Source organism: Lycium barbarum, chromosome 3 (assembly GCF_019175385.1).
Source record: "Lycium barbarum isolate Lr01 chromosome 3, ASM1917538v2, whole genome shotgun sequence".
NCBI classification, from domain to species: domain Eukaryota; kingdom Viridiplantae; phylum Streptophyta; class Magnoliopsida; order Solanales; family Solanaceae; genus Lycium; species Lycium barbarum.
In genome coordinates, this window is record NC_083339.1 from 198,378 (window position 1) to 219,642 (window position 21,265).

The following is a 21,265-nucleotide window of genomic DNA, read 5'->3' on the forward strand; positions in this document are numbered from 1 at the left end:
GGGCGTGTCTTTTCTGTTTAATCTACAATGTACAACTGATGATGTTACCTAAGGGACACTTTTGTTTGTAGATTAGGGAAGGTTAGCTAATTCTTCATCCACTTCTATTTAACACTTATCATGAAGAAATTTCCATTACGCCTCAAATATTGGACTCCTCCAATCCCTTTAGAAGATAACATTCTTAAAAGTTGAACAGAAAAAAAAAGAAAAAGAAAAAAGAGACAAAAATCATTGCATTAGAAAGAGGATCCGAACCAGCTATACTTCTTACAATGAAAAGGGGGGTGGGGGGCTCCAACCTGTAACTCGGGCAAGAGAGAGATAACAAATACAACCCACATCCTAATACACTACAAATTCTATTTTTGGAACAAATAATAATTTCACTAGCCCTTCCAACATTCTTCTCCGAAAAAGAATTATGCCTGCTCACTCTGCAACAGAGATAATTGCAGCCATTAACCAAGTCAGCCGTTCAATTTAGCGCATAAGTGCCCCATAAATTATATGATACAAGAGGCTTGATCTCATTTCAGACAACACGCTATTGCAAGACTTGTTCTTGAATCCTGGCTTCTATTACCAATCATTCCCCACTTCTTCTAAACGGACAGACACGCCGAACAAACAACCTTTAACTCGGCTTACCGGGATTACTATTTTGATTTAACTGCACCCCGTTTTCTTCACCAGTGGAAGAGTTATATACCAAGGCTGGTATTGTAGTGAATCCATTCTCTTTAATTGATCCATCTTTAGAAGCAGAAATAATGGGTTTCTCCGATGAATTCACAGGTGACTCTTCTGGATCCACCGGCTCTATTTGTGTCTGCTGCTGCTGTAATAATTCCATATGCCTCATAGATGGCACATCTCCATCACAGTACCTGCGCCACATACTCCTATATGATGACTCGAGATTCCGGGTGAACTTTGCCCCATCACAAAGTGGTGACTTTGACATCAGCTCTCGAAGACTCGTTCTCAAGTTTGACAGAGATGTAACATCTGAAGCCAACTGTATAGCCGACTCAACGTACTCATCTTCATTCCTCGCCACAAGGTTTTGTAACCCTAAAATGCAAAATTTCCAACCAATTATACAACGTGTTAGAACAAACTTATGATTTTTCCCCTTGAACTTATTTCTCAGGGTTTACCTTTTCTGCTGAGATTTTTCATCCCGTTTTTGGAAACTATACTATCATCAATTGGCAAATGCAAGCACAAAGTGTTCACAAGAAGCAGGGATATAATAAGACTAAGATCAATAGACAACATACTTACCGACTGTCTTAAGAAGACTCACACCAACATTGTGAGCATGTATGGAACCTCCCATAGTGACACAAGGAACTCCCATGTATAGCGATTCACATGTGGTGGTTGTTCCAGCATAAGGAAAAGTATCCAAGCTACAAAAGGAGGTCTACTTAGTTTCTTAAGGAATAGATATCTATTACATAAAAAATGGTTCTGCAGCTTCCATTACAAGATATGTTGGGATTTACTGTTGAGAAAATTTGTATATTTGTAGTTAATAACGTAAAGAAATACTCCCTCTGTCCCAATTTCTATGACACACTTTCCTTTTTAGTCAATCCCAAAAAGAATGACACATTTCCTTATTTGGCAACAATTTAACTTTAAACTTTACCTTTTACGCTTAACGAGATGATCTATAACCACACAAATATCTTTGGCTTGTTTTAGACCACAAAATTCAAAAGTCTTCCTTTATTTCTTAAACTCCGTGTCCAGTCAAACTACATCACATAAATTGGGACGGAGGGAGTAGTTGAGTTCAGCGAAGAAAACAGTTGTGAACAACCTTTTAATTTAGAATTTCCTTGCAATGGTAACTTGAAATAGCATGACATTGAAAAATATAGGAAGTTGAGCAATTTACAGAAGAAAATTAATAAATCACAACCTATGAGCAAGACTAGAAGAGCATATGCATGCTAAAGGTGCCCACCCCCCCACCCCCCTTACAAATATATTCTTTTTTTATGACAAGGGAACCCATCTCGCTCTTGTGCAATAGCCCGCAAACCACACAGGAGAGATAACCCGCAATAGAAGCCCCGTGCAACGAGCTCGACCCAGAAGGCAAATCCCCTGCTGTCGTATCCCCTGCTGTCGTAGGCAGGGCCTTACAAATATATTCTAGGAAGAAAGAAGAGAGATGGAGATAGTGATAGCATCATATTCTTTGGGTATTTTCAAAGTGAAGCTTGATACCCCATATAAATTTGGAAGTGGAACTACAATGACAGCCTTCAGGACAATTTACAAATGAAATCAAAAGCTAGCACAGATAGCTGAATATAAGGAGGCCACATGAGCAAAGGCATTACCTAATGTCCATGAGGGAATATGCTTGCATATGATCATGATTTAGAAGAATTAATGGCAAAAGATCAACTCTCTGTGGCTCCAATCCCAACTGCTCTAGAATAGAAAGAAATCTCTGCCTCACACTATCGCAACAGAAAGGCTTGCACTTAACAATCAGCCGAGAATGTGGAACTGCACACAGAATTCTTGCCCAAACTTGCAGAACTTTAGGTGTTATCTGTATTGAAAGCAAACCAGCGTGACTAAAAGGCGAAAGAACCACAGAATCCTATTAATGAATATAGTTTCAATTTAAAAAAGCACGAAACAATCCCACCACACGCTTCAAAATGACACTTGCTTCCTAATCAATACCTTAGCAAGATTGTTGAAGCTACCAAATGTAACAAAACCATTGGATAAAGCAGGTGCTGGACACACTGGCCCAGCTTCAGGAGAGGGTGTATAACAAAGAAAGCTATTCGGCAATCGGACTAACTCTTCCACGTGTCTGCCAATCAAATTGAAAAGATTAGCCACAAGATTGTCGTGAGATCCAACTTGGTAAGGTCAACATCAGAAAACCTTTCTCCCACTTACTTCTGTTGTGTGTTAGGAGGGTCAGCCATAGCATCAGTGATTCTATAATCAATCGTGGGCAGACCAGTTGTGTTAGGGTATCCAATCCAAGTCACCTAGCAGGAGAAACATATAGAATCATGAGACGGAGCAATAATAGCTCAGTATTTCCGTCATAGCAAGTAGATTAGTTAAAACTTAGTAGCAGGGAAGCTTGATACTTAGAAGCATAACCATGCTTTTAGAGAAATATTTGGGGTGGGAAATTTTCCATATGACGTTCAATAAGAGTGGTTGAATTAGCATAAAACCAAGATGACACAGTAGAATGAACTAACTAACTTCCCCATTTTGGAAAAGTTTCACCTTTGGTTTCAGATGCGTTTATGAACTAATTAACTTACCAATTTCAAATGAAAATTTTGAGTTGTCAGGCAATTGCTGGACAGCTGGTTTTATAACAATCCCAACCACCCATGTGATTCTCCTACTAACACTGTTATCCATGTATCTTAGAAAAAAATCATCATATATCCCAAAAAATGTAAAGTACGTAGTTTTGCTTCATACTCGATAAGATCCACAATTTGAATCATAAGAAACTACTAGGCTAGCATGGTCGAAAGTCACTCCAACACAAGTCGGTGTGAGATCGAATGCAGACACACTCACACTGTATTTCATGATGCACACCAATCTCCAAACCTTCTTTTAGAAGGAGGGAGAGAATAAATTATCTTGGTAATAGACAACACATGCTACACATCTATCTCTATTGGTCAAGCTCTTGGAAGCACAAAAGCAAGAAAGACGAGAGAGATATTTTCTTGGGATAATTAATAAGCCTAATAAAGGAAAAAGAACAAAAGAACCACTGAATTCCAGTTTCTCATTTTACGCGAGTCCAGCTTAACCATTCCCCAGAAAAAATTTATCGAAAAAAATGGAAGACCAGATCTTTCCCTTAGAAGCCAGATGTATTTCATGTGATGCTGTTGGGCCTCAGTCAGAGCAGCAATATCGGAACCGGAAACAACCAAGTTTAGGGCATAAGATAAAGATTACCTGTACAGGCGCAGGTCGGCAAGCCATGGTTCCCAGTTTATTATTTGCAGTGTGACCTGTAAGTTCAACCATGATATCAACTTTATCTTCTCTGATCATGCTGGATACCTTTTTCTCATCAATCCCGTAGATATCCTTCCAGACACCACCCTTTTTCAAGACTTTGTCCCTAAACCTGTTTGTTTTTGCATCTGCCTGCAATCCCAAACAAAGAACCATATAAGAGCATGTCGTAGTGATTTTGTCCAATGAATGCCTCAATGATATGATCCGAACAGCAAACTAAGAGCTGTCGTAAAACAAAAACAAATGAGGGATGAGGAATGGAAAAGAATACCTTCACAACAGCTGAATAAACCACCACCTTGTAGTTTGTGTAGTCGTGATAGGCAAGTGGTGCTTCGATGAAGTATGAGACAGAGTGAGTAAAATAATCAGGAGACACATATCCAATCACAAGTGGCCTTGCCGGGACTTTTGAGTTGTCCCATGAAGTGTACTGTGGATATAATTTCATAAAACGTCGACCCCAGTCTCTGCATTCATGCAACTTACAGTCAGGATAAGCACCAACAGAACCAGAAACAGAATCAGACTAAACCAAATATACAGCCAACTATAGGTACATGTATATTACTAATTGTAATGACAAAGGCCCCCTGAAACTTTTTTCCATCATCTTTAATGAGGTCATAGATGGACTTTTTCCCAGTTGACCGAGGATATTACCTTGGATAGGAAGGTATGGAGATCGAGGATTAGGGTAGATGGTTAGTAGGTAATAGAGTGTTATCGTACTTTTAGACGTATGATTTAGGGTAGTCGTGTAGTTTCTTTTTCGCTAATGTGAATTGATATTTGTTACTACATTGTTTTGTACATTTGCTATTTTGCTGTCCCTTTTTTTTCTACGTTTCTGCATCGGTTACATTTCTTTTGAGCCGAGGGTCTATCAGAAACAGCCTCTCTATCCCAGAAAGGTAAAGGCAAGGTTTGTGTAATCTTACCCTCCCCAGACCCCACTTGTGGGATTACACTGGGTATGTTGTTGTTGTATAGATGGATTTTGGGGAAGTCCTATGCTCCTATTCATCCAAGCAGCAAGTGAAGAAAGGGAAAAAATACAGGGATATTACATTGTCATGGTTAGACACAGGACATACTAAGTTGTAGAAAAGCTCAAATAAAACCTTCTTATTCATAATCTTCTAAACTTTGTAAAAGTTGGTACACTATGATGCACTTCCGCACAAAATCCTCACGTCCTGACTAATGCAGAAATATGCCAGGCCATACCTCTCTTGCTGGGGGAAACTTGTTATCTCATTTCCCTTGAAAGTTATAGCAGGTCAGGGGATAATGCTAGCATCAGCAGAGCTAATGAGAAACTTAAGGGCAGGTGAGCTTTATTGTGAAAATTCGGATTCACCCTCAAAATGTTAAGATCGTCGAGCCTGCTCAGTTAGATTAGAATAATAGCTTTTTCCAGTTTGGAGAGATATCTTGAAATTATTTCATCAAGTTGATGATAAATCCATGGGCGTCGCAGTGGACATTTGCTTTTTCCTCTATCTCAAATCACCTTTTTGCTGGGTGGAAAGGAAGATATCTACTAGGTCATCAGTAATGTCATTTTGTATAACCATTGTAACAAAAGCTGTCAAAAGGGTCCCCAGCTAGCCCCCAGGGCTTAGTTCAAGTGGCAAAGGTTGAGGGTCTTGTGACTCAGGTAACAGGTTTGAGGTCTGTGCCATGCAAACTAAGCCTGGTATTTAAGTACAGAAGGGTAGAGGGAGAGCCCATTATCCCGAGTTTTGAAGGCTGCGGCTGGTGCTAAGGGTTGGATCTGACAAATTTCTTGGTCATAAAAAAAGGGGGTCCCATGAAATAATTTTCAGTTTAAAAAACAAAGGGGGGGAGGGGGGTCCCAGATCACTTTTATCATTGAAGCACCCTATTCCTACCTATTTTAGAATCGTATCATATTGACATTTCGCCTAGTCAGTGAAATGGAGAGTCTGTATAACATAGGACTAGAGTTCTATTGTTAGCACTACCTTCCCCACGGTATAGATAGGAAGAGGATGATGTTCGAAGGACTTATGAAAAGTTCAAAAGATGAGACTTCTGATTGATCTCAGGAAAATGGATTAAAAAGAGGTTTCTACGGGCACAAGAACCGTAGTTACACAATGTCACAAAGTTGAACCTATGAAGCAGAGACTGCAATAAGGGTTCCCATGTCCATGCTAGGCACCATATCGTACATGTCCCACATCAGCATCAAGATCATACAGCAAACATGATTGACCACATATATTTTTTATGAGTATGATTGACCTCATATATACTATTCTTCTAATGCACAATCATAGGAACTCATATGTCAGTCATGTCCTTAAAATACAGTGGTTATTAGTATTATGCTATTGGCGTTTTCTTTGATAAAAATCTCCTATGGCTTTTGTTATTAGCACTATGCCTATCGGCTATCTTCTGCGCAAAGAAGACTTTTCAAATTCTTCTTACTCTTCCAGCCTGCACATCATACTTTCTTTATCCTTTTTCCCTACTTGTTAGTTTCCCTTTTCTCATGCTTGGGTAGCATTTGCAGCATGATATATTATACAATAGACCCCACAAGAAAGAAGTAAATAAAACCTGTGAGCCTCATATAGCTTGTCATCAGTTCCTTCATTAATGTAGTTCATGGCAAGTAACCGATTCTGCAAAACACAAATAAAGATATATGAGACAAGATATAGTAAATCCAAAAACTTCTAAACCGAGACTCAAAAAGTTGCGATCTCATTTTGATCAAGTAAAAAATTTCCCTCTCATATGCTTAATAAGTCGAGATTACCAAGATATCTCACATTCAAACATACTGCATTCCAAACTTCTCATTTTTGTCTTAAAGGACTTGAAAACAACAGTTTATCCTATCAGACAATTATTTTTTTATTTTGAGAAAAAGAAATAGCTAAGAAGCCGATGGTAGATAAACCTCCATCGGAAAAATTGCATTTAGCAATCGAATTCATCTATTGTTACAATTATCTGAAGACAAGTACTGAACTTGGATAGGTTAAACCTCCATCAAAAGTAGCACCTAATATTCGAATTCATCTAGCGTTACATGAAAGGTATTAGATAAAGGCCGGAGGTACTTTCCCGAAGCTACTAGCATCTAGAGACATGACCTAAAGCAATAACAAAAGAGCTATCCATGTCATAAAGAAGTAATAGCCAATTTAAAGGTTTTGAGGACCACAGATAGGTCATATATCAAAAGAAGGGTCCTGCAGAAAATGTCAGAGAGAGGGATGCTTCCAAAATCATAAGAGAATAGGCAATACCTGGCCTGCATTTCGGGAATCAGGATCTATCTTGAGGCACTGCTCATATGCTTCAATGGCCAGAGATATATTGCCTGCATCCCTGTAAAGAACTCCTGCACAATTCCCAACAAATAGTTGATTATCCCATCAACCAAAAGAGTAATATCCAGACAGCTTCTACTGAATAGAATGAATAAATCTTCAAGGATTTAAAATATGCATCTTCAAGGTTAATCACTTTCCATAACTAAATGGATGACTTCGACAACTGTGAGAAAGCATGAAACTGGAGTGAGAAAAGGATAGACATGCGATGCATAGAGAAACAAGAACAGACCCTAAGTTTACACACATAAAAGCGAGGTGGAAATAAGGACCTAAATTATTGTATGCCTCTGCATATGTTGGGTTTGCAATGATAGCTTTCTCAATCATACTAGCAGCAGCATCCATTTTACCCTGCGAGCAATCAAAAAAGATGCAATTCATGACAGGACATAATAATGCTACACACACTAGTAGATATCAATCGATGTTCACCTGAACCGTGTAAACTACTCCGAGATTGTTTAATGACTGAGAAAAGTTTGGTTTGATTGACAAAGCCATCTGTGAAACATGAAATCGCAAATTGAATAAATTATAAATCTCCTCGGCCCACCAAATAAAATAAAAAGCACGCGCAAGATGATTGCCTGATAACATTCCACGGCTTTATCAAGGTTGTCCCTATCCTTGTATATCACTCCCAAATTGTTGCATGCTTCAGCACAATGAGGATTAAAGTGGAAAGCGAGTTCATAAAACACAATAGCCTGAATGTGAAAATAAATCATCAACACCTTCACAATGGAAGCAACAAGAATAAGTTTCTCATCCAGGAGAAGAAATGAATAACAAGAGTCCAACGAGGGGAAAAAGAGTGTAGATACTGGAAAGGTACTGAAAACTAAACACTTGAGGCACTATACATGTATATACTCCCTCCACCCACTTTATGTGGCCTTGTTTGACTGGGCACAGAGTTTAAGAGACTTTGAAAGTTGTGATCTAAAACAAGCCATAGACGTTCATTGTATTAAGGGTAAAATGGAGATTTTAAAGTTAACCGATTTCCAAATATAAAAAGGTGTCTTTCTTTTTGGGACAGACTAAAAAGGGAAGTGGGGAGTAGTAGAGTATGAACCTCAGCCATTGCGGGCTGCAGAAATAAGCACAATATGGCTCTTCAAGGTTGAATTAGATACCCCACAAACTAACCAACAATCTCACAGCTGATAACCCAACAATCCTATTATTGCACTATGCTACAGCCCCTTTGTCAACTGCAAGAGCACATACTATTCTATGTTGTCATTTTAGAAATAAGCGGGGACCTTGAGCACAAATTACCATGTCAAATTTCAGCATTTCACCATAGGCAACACCCAGATTATACATTGCATCAGCATAGTGCCAGTTATAGCAAAGAGCTTTCTTGTAATATGCCACACCTTGGTTGATGTCTCCTTCCAATTTAACCTGAATAGAAGTACCAACAATTAAGAAGCATGAACTGATTTTGGCAGCTCTAGAAGAAGTGATCTAAGAAACCAGAAAAAGGTTTAACTTGCTTTTGATAATGAAGAAAGAAAAGGTTTTAATTTAATTAAACTGCTAATAAAAGATAAGAACAGGTAAAATGTCTTCATGTTTGTTCCCCTGACAACGTGATAATGCTTATTTGAACTTAAGGTAACTTCTTCTTTCTTTTTTTTTTTTTTTCGTTCTAACGGGTTGGGGGTGGGGAGGTGTCAATTGGAAACTTCTTATGCTGCTTAACTAAAGCTTCAGTCTTTGTAGCAAGCCGTATCTTCTCATTTTCAATATGAAACAAAAGATAGCTGTGTGAACTATAAGGCAGAAGTGAGTGCGAAATGCTTTTAAGCAAGCCTGTTATTACCATGTTCTTCACTATGAAATTGCATTATGTATTGTCAACTTAACAGTATAGGGAGCCAATATAGCGATAGTAATAACTGCTAAATTAGTACAAAGTCTTACTTTGAAGGATTGAATGCCATATAATGAAGTCAGGAATATTCACAAACTACTTTACCTTTGTGCCCAAATCGGTCAGAGCAATTGCCATGTTATTCTTTGCAATCTCAAAATTTGGAGACACAGCTAAACACCTGAATAAGCACAACGAGAAATAACAGCAATCAGATGGAGAATGCCAAGTCATATATAACTACCTCACGCAAAACATAATCTTCAATCAAGTAAAATGAATTTAACACTGTAGCAACCTCTCATAACAAGCAATTGCAGACTCCAAATCCCCACGATTTTTGTATATAACGCCCATATTGCAATAAGCTTCAGCATACATGGGCCGCTCCAGTGCAGCCTTCTCATAGCAATTAAGGGCCATGTCGTATTGCATCATTTCTGAATATACAACGCCTAGGTTATAATAAGCAGGCTGCAAATACAACACAACATGTTAAGTTTGGGATTCCGTGATAAACCATGGTAACCAAAAGTCAAAAAGGCCACTGAAAATAATCACCGCATAGTGTGAATCGATTTTGATAGCTTCATAGTATTTTTGAATTCCCTCCTGAGTGTTGCCAGCAAGCTTCAGGCTGGTTCCAATATCAGTCAATACAATTGCAAGGCATTCTGCTGCCGCTTTATATGAGGGGTCAGCTTTAAGTGCTTTCTGATAGGACTGCATTTTTTTAAATTCAACATAAAGATTAACTGAAAATTATAAATGAAGAAAAAGAGAGCTCTGATTAGTGATAAGCTCTTATTCAAATTCAACATAAAAATTAAGTGAACTTATAATGAAACAAGAAATAGCTTCGGATAGTGATAGGCTTCATCACAAAAGATTTAAAGGAAAAAAATCACCAGAATAATTTAAAGCAGCTCATGTGTAAAGCACACACCATTACTTTTGCAATAAACTAATTAAGCTAGATCATTTGCTTAATCAGAAGCCCATCAAGATTTAATCCTGATGCAATAATCTTGTCAAAATGACGCCCCCAGGGGAGGCTCACAAGGTTGAGGGATTTGAGACGCATAGGTCATAAGTTCGAGCCCTACGCCAAGCAAACTAAGCCTAGTATTTGGAGGGTCAATTTTCATAAATTTCATCGTAAATGTGAAATAATTATACAAATAAAAATGCGGGAGAGATAAAAAAGATGCAGGGTCGTTTGTCTGCTTGGCTAGTCAAGCATGGGATAATTCATAGATCTATCGGCTTTGATTACCAAGGAATAGAGACTTTACAAATAAAGCCCGAGGATTGGCATTCCATTGCTGTCATTTTTTATGTATATGGGTACAATTATCTCCGCTAAGTCTGAAAATAGTATGAGGAGCGGACCCATCATCCCTGAGTTTCGAAGGCTGCAGTTGGTACTAAAGATTGGCTCCACGCGGATTTCTCGGTATCAAAAAAAAAAAAACGTGTTAAAATGATCATATAAGAGATCAATTTACCATCTCTAGAGCAATTTTGTCTAGCTCTTCTGTCAGGGCAGACCTCAGAATCCAGCCACATAAGCACCTGAAAAATGAAAATGCAATACTTCTTGGTGCATTTGTATCTTCTAGGCCTTTAAGCCTCCACTCTACCAAAAACAGAAGTCCATTTCTGTTATTAAATATTTCTACTTAACTTTTTAGCTTGAAATTTATCAGCCTAGCTCATAGCAAATCTGAGTTCTTTGCACTACAGATAAATAATACTTCAACTCATTTGCTGCTAGATATGTAAACATTCCTCTACTCTCATTGATACCATAATTTCTCTCCAAATTTGGATCTTCCCATATGCTTCTAATCATTTCTGGTTTTGAAAAATGACCAAGCATTGACTCCTTGGCAATCATATTGCTACTAAAAATTCTAAATGTCAGCACTAGTTACTTCCAAGCTTCATAGAGGTCTCTTGTACCAAAAGAGGAGGATACTATGATATAAAAAATTAATTAAACCACAAAAGAATTAGACTACGTTTTAGATAAATTTATCTCAGTCTAGACATACTATCAGGCGTATGAAAAAGTTAGCTGCACACAACTTCTCCAAATCTGTTTTTCCTAAAATTGCCACCTAGGAAAGCACAACCTGAAAATATAAACCAAAACTTAAATAACCAACTTTTCACTTTCTACTGTAACCATTATTATGCTTCATTTATAAAAGGTTTGCTTCCTTGATAAGAACCCTGCTCATAACAAGTAGATTGCAATTCCTTTTGGCGTTGCCAACCAAGAAATTGGCCGAACATGCTATGCTTAGAGAGTTGAAGAGGATGCAGATGATCAGAGAGTTGAAGTGGATGCAGACATCTCTCGACTTGAAATGGTGATCGCCGACCGTCATTTGTGTTCTGGCGAATCAGGACATGGACTGGATATGGATTAGGCAACTAGGACTTCCACTTCATTTATGGTCCCAAAAAGTTGTGAAAGAACTAGGGAATTATGCGGTAGATGGATAGAAAACAATCCTCAAGTATCACTTGAGGTGCGCTTGGATTAAGGTTAGGGGTCCTCAAGAACAAAATCATTATAGTTCTTGAAGTGGAAAATGATGATTATAAGATTCCAGTCTGAAGTGAACTGCCGGTGACGGTATGCTTTGGTAAAGTTTCTGCTGAAGAATGCAGCTATACTTGGCCCTATGAACACAGTACTGCAATGATGTCTGCCTACATAGAAGGGATGGATACATGAGGAGGCCCGAGAAAATATACATATATATATATATATATATATAGGATAGAATAGGTGACTTGACACCTCTCTTTGCCCAAGAAAATTATTTATCATTTTTTGTTGCTTTTTTGTGGTCATTTCTATTAGAATATATATATATGTTTTTCTTCTTTCAAAAGAACATGACGGTTGCATGCAATAATGGATATAGAGAAGGCAATTGCATATTGACATAAAGATTGCAATTGAAGTTGGCACAACTAACTTTGCTGGGAAAAAAGCTAATGAAACGATTGTAATTAGCAAAAGAATATTATGTTACCAATTAAAGCTGTAACTGATGCAATACTCATGCCACTAGAGAAGACAAAATGCCAAGCAATTTTTTTAGCTTATGAGGAAGAAAAAGAGAAAGTGAACTGCCTTATTTAGATAAGAATAAAGTTTCTAAAGCTCTGGAGTGAAGTAATGGTTAGTGGTGCAAGGAAAAACGGGAAGAAATGAATGAAACATGTAGGAAGGGAAGAAAAAGGAAACTAACTAGAACTTTCACTTTGATCCTGTGTTCGAAGACGACAATTTGGCATAATTTCATTCATTTATTCTTTTCTAATTTGATTAATCTCTTTACCTTCCTCTTTTTAAAATTTAACAAGTGGAGACAACTTTTAAATATGATAATTGGACTCTCTAATGAGGGAAATAGACCAAGCATACATTTGTGTAAAGGAAAAAAATAATTTATTCAAGATGTATTTGCCAAAACAAAAATACGTATTATCATATATTTCAAATAGTAAAAGAACAAAGATAAACTAACCATTGTAGAATTTCCAAAATAACTTGACAGAGTTCTAGAAGTTGAAATTATGTAAACTAGAAGAAAAGGTTGTTAATTTTAATATTGTCCTTTCTTTCAAAATAAAGTAAAATATTGATATAAAAATAAAACTTAATAACCTCTTGCACATTTCAAAACAAATTTGTAAACTCTATAATATTTGTAAAAGAAATACCAGAAAATAAAAATAGAAGAAAAATATATGCTAATCAATTTTGAGGATGAGTATTTTTTGTTTTATGGGCTATCTCAAACCATGAGTTTTAACAATTATATTCCTCTATTTTTAGACTGCTTATTTGACTAGTAAAGATTAATTTTTACTATATATTTATAACATTAATTATTTATTTATATTCTAATATTTTTATAACCACGCGAAGCGCGGACAAGTTAACTAGCTTCAAATTAAATGGCCAAGTTGGCATTCATTTTTTTATGAAACTGGAAAAAAAAAAAAAGAAACAATGCCAACTTGGCCATTTAAGTTGGCATTGTTATTATTTTGTAGGTTTCTCCTCTTTAGGTATACCTCTTGTATATGGCCAAGTTGGCCTTGTTATTATTAATGAAGACTTTTACTTGATCAAAAGAAATATATTAAATGGGAGTGGTAAGGGAGGGCCACATGGCAAGGGATTAATTAAAGGGTACCTATATGCAATGCCAGATTAGGGGATTCGTTTGGGCCAAGCCCCACATAAGCCCAAAAATAACCCAACCAATTCTTCCATTAGAATTATTGAAGGCCCAGAAAATGCAGCTAATATTGTAAATAGAGGAGTCAGAAAGTCCATTCAGATTATTCAAGATTTGAAGCTGATCCACTAATTGTAGAAATCGAACCCATCAATATAACTAAGGCTTGACAGTTTTGTATTTTTTCTCTTACATTTTTCAAGTTCAACAGATCTTACAAAGCTCCAAGAAGTTTCTTTTTCTTTTTTTCTTTTTCTTTTTTAAATTGGTAATGACCCAAAGCTCCAAGAAGTTCAACACAGAATGATACACTCCAGCAGCGAGTAGAACATACATCTTCAGAACCTTGGCCTGTAGAAAAAGCACTGCCACTAACAGAACGCAGAAATGGAAGCCTCATTGTGGGTACATAGGAATGTATTGAACATGAGCAAACAATATGGGGTAGTTTTTATGGGTGTGAACAAAAGCCTCATCATTGTTCATGGAACTTGACAAGCCAAAAGAAGTGAGGTGTGCATGTTCGGGTGTAATGACGCCGAAACCTAAAGGTATCAAGAAATTCAAAAAAAAAAAAAGCTAAAATTCGATGTCAATGATAGGGATGAAAGGATGAGATGCAGGGCGGAAATCTCACGTCTTTGTTTTCAATGAAGCTAAACATTGTTTTATTTTTTGAATATAACATCTGCCCACTGTGGTTTGTAAGATCCCACTTCATCACTTTTGAAGATGAGTTTTTTGTGTGAATACAAAGTTACCTTTACCTCCAAAAAAAAAAATTGAAGCTAAACATTGTTTCGTGGAACGTGAACGGCCTCAACAGTAGGGCAAAGAGAAGGATGGTAGCAATGCTAATCTTTAAATGGAAAGCAAAAATTTATTGCTTTTAGGATAGTAAGTTAGAAGGCAATATTGAAGCCGATGTCAAACAATTGTTGTAAACAGATGGATAAAATTTGAGCGTTTAAAGTCACGTGGAAGGAGAGGAGGTATTTTAGTGGGATCTCCTCTCCATTTCATTATTTTTATGGAAGGGCTTTAGACAATGTTAAAACTTGTTGAACAGAAGAAATGACTAAGAGAATTTGAAGTGACAAACATAGGTAGAAGCAATATGGAGGTTTCTCATCTCTTATATGTTGATGATTCTTTGGTTTACTCGAGGTCAAGGTGGAGCAGCTAAGACAGTTAAGACATATATTAATTGTGTTTGAAGTTCTTTTTGGACTACATATTATTTGGAGGAAGAGCCTGCTATTCCGAGTAACTTTTTGATAACTAAGAATCTTCACTGACCATGTTTCTCCATTTAAGCTCAAGTTGGTCTAAGATTTTAGGAAAATTGGTCTAGAATTGCATAGCCACAACATGCAGAAGCACAACGATTGCAATTCTACTCTACATCATATACCTTTTTATGATAATGGTATCCGGACCAGCTTGCATGCACCTCAACTATTCCATATGGTACATGCTATCTCTTACCCACGCAAGTACCCGGCACTCTACCAACCAAGGCTTGCATTCGCTGAAATTTGAACCTGAGATCTCATGGTTCTCGTCCTACTTCATAGACCACTAGGTTACACCCTTGGGTGGCTCTACATCCTAACCAACCTGAACCTCATATTATGAGTAGGGTGTACATGGACCGGGTTGGTTCGGATTTTTTAAATACCAAACCAAGCCAATTGCGTCGGGTTTTTTAATTTATACACCAAACCAAACCAATAAAATTCGGGTTTTCAACCTCGGATTTTCTTGGGTTATTCGGTTTTCTCAGGTTTTTCTCGGAATCGTCTTCATACAAAACATATACACTTTTACTTCAAATATTTCTTTAGTCCTAATAAGATACAACTATATAATTAAGGTGTTTCTGAAGAAAATAACACAAAATGTGATATGAGTGATGACATTGTATTAAAATATTCAACAAAAAAGATAATAAAACCGATTAAAATAAATATTGCTAATTAATAAGCCATATAGAAAATGACCATAATCTAAAAATACTAAGTCATGCTAAAATAAGTAAGGCTAATAAGTATTAATTACATGACAACAACAACAACAACAACAAGAAGCCCAGTATAATCCAACCATGTGGGGTCTGGGGAGGGTAGAGTGTACGCAGACCTAACCCCCACCTTGAAAGGTAAGGTGGTTGTTTCCGAAAGACCCTCGGCTCAAGAGAGGAGAACAAGAGAGGAAAAACAAGACAAAATGTCAGATAGGACCAAGCATATCGAAAACAATATGAAAACAAGAAATAACAAAAGCGAGAAAGTCATGGTAGAACAGTCAGGAAAGAAAGGAGCATTAACTACTATAGATAAATAAGATAACCAAAGTACAACGGCCCAACAAATATAAGCAGAAATCAAATGGCAATAAACAAATGAGCAGAACTACAACTACTATGGTGAAAGGATAAGCCACCTAGCCTTCTATCCTAATCTGAGTCCTCCACAATCTCCTATCTAAGGTCATGTCCTCGGTGAGCTGAAACTGTGCCATATCCTGTCTAATCACCTCTCCCCAATACTTCTTCGGCCTCCCTTTGCCTCTCCTGAAACCGTCCATAGCCAACCTCTCACACCTCCGCACTGGGGCATCTGTGTCTCTCCTCTTCATATGCCCAAACCATCTCAGCCTCGCTTCCCGCATCTTGTCCTCCACCGATGCCACTCCCACTCCCACCTTGTCTTGGATATCTTCATTCCTAATTCTATCCCTCCTAGTGTGCCCACACATCCACCGCAGCATTCGCATTTCCGCGACTTTCATCTTCTGAACGTGAAATTTCTTGACAAAGAAAAAAAAATTATATACATGTATTTTCACTCTCTAAATCAGTTATGCAAAGCTAAAGAATAAATATCCAAAATTATTGTCATTCCTAATGGTAGAATTGAATATCTTTTGTTAGCATTAGTGTTGAGTTGGTTTTTGTTTGGTCTTTATTTGAGTTACTAACATCCATGGGATAAAACACGTATTGACAATCAAAATTCTAAGTTCAAGCTTGAAATAATATGATAATACACAAAAAACTACGAAAAAATTTAAGAAATATTTATAAACTACATTACCAATAAATATTTTTATGTATAAAATATTTTAAAAATTGGATACATGTAATGTCGAGTTATTTGGTTCAGTTTGACTTTTTTTATCTAAAACCAAACCAAACCAATTATGGTCAGTTTTTTTTTTTTCAACACCAAACAAAGTCAAACCAAACCACTAGTCGGGTTTTTTTCTCGGTTTGACTCGGTTTGGTGCGGTTTGTCGGTTTGGTGCAGTTTGTCGGTTTACTTTGTACACCCTTATTTATGAGTAGTACTCCTTATCTCATTTTTAAACCTATAATGTCAGCATGTGACCTCTTTCCAGACGGTACTACGGTAGGTCCACCAATTTCAAAACTTCAAATTTAAAATACGTAACTCGATCTCTTTTGATAATTAGTAAATTTCATCAATACTGGTACCAAGTAGGTAACAAAATTACAGAAGTGAAACATTAGTTGCATATAAAAATGTGACTCAATAAGTATATAATAGGAGGTTAACAGCTAAATTTAAGTTCACGTAAGTTATGTTCCCTCGAATGTGCTTAGATTTCAATTCTGGGGTGTGCTTATGTTATAAGCATTAAAAAGAGGACAATGTGGTCGTGACTTACAGGCATGTAGGGTGTTTTTTAATGACAAGGGAACCTGCGGCAGCTACCTTTCGGGTGCACACAGGGTAAACTCTGCTCTTGTGCAATAGTCGGCAAACCACACCAGAGATATAACCCGCACTAGGCAAGCCCCGTGCGATGAGCTTGACCCAAAAGGCAAACCCCTGGCAAGGGGTTTTGAACCTGAGACCTCTATTATGGAAGTCCCATGCTCAACCAACTGAGCCACCCGTGCGGGTCAAAGGTATATAGGGTGTGCGGCAGTGCAGGTCAAAGGTATATAGGGTTTTCACAAAGAAGGACAAGGAATACGAGAAGGGCAAAGCCCAAATTCACATCTAAAGTCACCTATTAAGAGCTGATAAGAGCCTCATGCATTGCATCATTCATAGAAGCTGTAAGCTCTTCAAACCTTCAAAAGAACACTTTAAACTCAATTGAAAAATTTTCAACTCCATATTGAACTACGCTCTGGAAAGTTTATATAAGATAAGGTGAGTTATCAGACTTGCAGTTTGTTACAGTCACGCCTATCAAAATAAGGAATCATGAGTTATTAACACCAGAAGCTTCGCTATATCCATAACAGGAATTTAGACCAATGTGTTCATCATTTTTTATCAATACCAATAAATGTGATCAGATGACTATTAATATCAGTAAAATAACTTTGTGCACATACCTCAGCAGCCTCGACCAGACGACCCTCATCTTTGTACAAAATTCCGCAATGGGTGAGGGCACATGCATTTTGTGGGTCCACCTTGATAGCTTCAGCAAAACTTTCAAAAGCAAGCCGCCCCATGTTCTGCATCTGCAGGCAAATACCTTTGCCAATCAGAGACTCAATACTCCCACTATCCTTCTGCAACACACTCTCATATATAGCAAGTGCATCAACAAATTTGTTCCTAGAGCGAAGAATATTGGCATAAGTGATGGCATCCTTCTCTTCAAAAATCTTCTTCACAGGACTTATTCCACCAGGAGAACCTTTGGAACCAGAAGAAGATTGCCCTCCCTTTAGAAAACCATTTTTAATAAGTGAATCACTTTCTTTTCCATTCTCAACATCTTTTTCCGTCCACGCCATCTAACTAAACCTGCAGAATCACCTGAACCTGTCAAATTGAAAACAGCTTCATTTAATAAACAACCGAGTAAAAGTAACAAGAAAAAGTCGTGTTAAGCTGTAAGAATCCCCAAGTGAGGTTTAACATCTAGTTCACATTGACTCCTTCACGCCATAAAAAGGGCATAAATAAAAATTACTACAATTTGAGCACAATAAGGTGTTCCTGGTGACTATTGAATTAAGCCTCGATAAATTAAACTCTCGTGATGTTCTCAATGAACATGTATCAATTACAAACAGAGTAAAACGAATAAAACTTGAACTCTTAACTCACATTAAAAGAAGCATAAAACAAAGGCTTCATTCAACATTCAAATTCAAATGTATACAAAGACTTGCAGTATTACATATTTTGCTACTTGAACAATCCTAATTAGCTTACCCTAACTTTAACAATAAATGAAATAGCAGTACATTACTATCCAACAAATACAAGTACAAAAAACAAAAAAACAAAAAAACTCAAGTGTTACCAAAAACCCCTAAAAGACAAGTCCTGTTTTATTTCAAAAATCAACTTCCAACTAAAACTAAACATGACTGATCATGATTAAACCAAATAAAACACGAGTAAAATTAGGGCAAGCACTTTAAAACAACCCAAAAAAAAAAAAAAAAGTTGATAGAAACTCTCACCTATTAAATCAGTTTCACAACTATGATGCTTTCAGCATACTCCTCCCACACAGCAATACACAACTGCTTTACTTTCTATTTGAGGGGAAGTATGCTGAGTACAGTATATAATATATATATATATATATATAAGAGAGATAGGGGGTGGGTGGGGTGCTTGGAGTGGGGTGGGGGGAGGGGGAGGGGGTATTCGTGGGGTAGTTTCCGACAAGTGAGGTTTGATGTCTGGCAAAGCACCGGAGCCCCTGGGTGTTCGTCCATTAGCACCATATACATACATACACACAGACCCCCATACTTTATTAATTGCCCTTACCTCTTCATCTATTTACGACCTTGCCACTCTTTTTCCGCCGCGTTACCCCAGGCAGGCATTGACAATTTTATAATTTCATTGTTCCCCTCAAGTTGAGAGATTTAAACACGTTTAGCCCCATATAGTTCGGTTAACTCGTTTTTTGACATTATACTATAGTAAGTATGGGGTGATATTTGAGCTAATTACTTTTTCTACCTCTTGAACTATTGTTTAAGAAAAGATCAGTTGGAGTGATTAGAAGGAGCATTTATCTTATACAATTTTGTAGGAATTGTTGATCGGATTATTTGTGGAATTTTATTAGGAGCACCTAAGGCATAATTGAGTAAAAGAAAGAAGAGAAAAATTAGTCAAATAAATGTATGTATTGTGAAGGCTGATAATTTTTGAGTTTACTCCTTTTCTCATCGCATTCTCCTTTTACTTTCTTTGTTGTTGATTTGAGTTGTATTGTAATTTTACCTCGATTAATGTTACGTTTTATGTTGTTTAATCAATTGATTTTTTCCAAGTTGGTATAGTTATAGGTCGGTAGCTTTAAGTGCTTGTTTATAATGTTGGACTTGGACACTAAAGTCATTCTGCATTACTTCTAAATGTTTGTACAAGGGGTTTTGGTCAATCTTCCCTATGAACTCACATATTTGATATTTGTTATTTTTTCAGTATGTGTACCATCACAAAAACTGAACAAAAGTCTATGCGAGAGATGCATTATCATGGAGTCTCATATTCAATCTCATTCACTGAATCTTCTAGTTCTCGCTTGTCCTTTGAACTAACATTTTGTTCGCCGTCGCTTGTGTCATACCATACTCTTTATCATAATCTAGCTCCTATGGATTTGGATCGTTTTAGAGGCAATAACTCAGCGTGAAAATCTCAATTAGAACAACATTTGATTTTGTACAATTTTACAGATTGTAGACTTTTATTGGCTTAAGTTCATTTGGACAAATATATGTCTTTATAATATGAGCAACAAATGTATCATAAACAGGAAATTAATTAATCGAGAGTACTTTTTGTTGAGAAACTAATTAGCCAGTTTTCAAACGAAGTATGAGGCACCGGATGGGTGTTTAGCCTAGCAACGACAAACAATTATTGTTGCTGGATAATAAGACATGATTTGAGTCTGTCGCCAAAGAAATTATAGCTCTAATTGAAAGCTTCTATCCTTATCGTTTTATTTCATGCTTCATGCACCTAGTTGGACAGTGTTAGTGCACTAGTCCATTATAATCCAATTTAGATTAGCAATCTAATCTAATTCAAAAATCTTGTAAGTGAATCAACATGCTTGGAAGATGATACTACTATTTCATATACGTCGTGGTACGGGATTATTTGGACTATAAGATCAAACCAGATTATAGAGCAAGATTTTCTAATTAATAGTCAACAAATTGGAATTCATTTATCAACAGATTTTTTTCTTCCATTTGAATTGATTTCAATAATCCTTTTAGTTGCTTTAGTAGGTGCAATTGTTGTAGCTCGTCAATAAAAAAAATTCTATTAAAACTTTAATCATTTTTGTTGTGATGTTCATGAATGGTTCAGAATATTACAAAAATTTTCATCTTTGGACTGTAGGAGATGGAATTACTACATGTCTAAGAGTCTATTCAACTTGACTATGAGGATTCTTATTCAATACCACAAGACTTTAGGACGTAATAAAGAGCATGCAACAAAATAGAGAAAGAAGTTAAATTACCAAAAAAATATCAACAATGTTGACTTATACTTACTACAATGACCTTAAGTAATACGACATCACATAGAATGAAGACACATATGCATTCCATCACGGATAGTACACAACAAAACCAATTACTCACATCACAGTTTTTTAAAATTGAATTCATTAGAGCGAAAAGGAGA

General features: G+C 36.8%; 1 protein-coding gene across 4 annotated transcripts; it reads right to left on the minus strand.

Annotated features, from left to right (window-relative positions):
* Positions 1-218: 218 nt before the first annotated feature.
* LOC132629797 (probable UDP-N-acetylglucosamine--peptide N-acetylglucosaminyltransferase SPINDLY) lies at positions 219-19,504 on the minus strand. Of its 4 annotated transcripts, none has more exons than XM_060345154.1 (18): positions 19,373-19,504; positions 17,968-18,406; positions 9,883-10,044; positions 9,620-9,795; positions 9,427-9,502; positions 8,721-8,849; positions 8,024-8,143; positions 7,869-7,937; positions 7,706-7,787; positions 7,347-7,441; positions 6,649-6,713; positions 4,325-4,523; positions 3,988-4,182; positions 2,944-3,038; positions 2,719-2,854; positions 2,364-2,581; positions 1,291-1,418; positions 219-1,077 (listed from the first exon to the last, which is right to left on the minus strand). In XM_060345154.1, the coding sequence occupies exons 2-18, from the start codon at positions 18,376-18,378 to the stop codon at positions 638-640; spliced, it is 2,796 nt and encodes a 931-aa protein (XP_060201137.1). In that variant the 5' UTR covers positions 18,379-18,406; positions 19,373-19,504; the 3' UTR covers positions 219-637. The 4 variants fall into 4 exon arrangements, with proteins under 4 accessions (XP_060201137.1, XP_060201139.1, XP_060201138.1 ...); XM_060345156.1 differs by lacking the exon at positions 19,373-19,504 and adding an exon at positions 19,057-19,243 and having other exon boundaries at positions 17,968-18,388; XM_060345155.1 differs by lacking the exon at positions 19,373-19,504 and adding an exon at positions 19,057-19,243 and having other exon boundaries at positions 17,968-18,400.
* Positions 19,505-21,265: the final 1,761 nt, after the last annotated feature.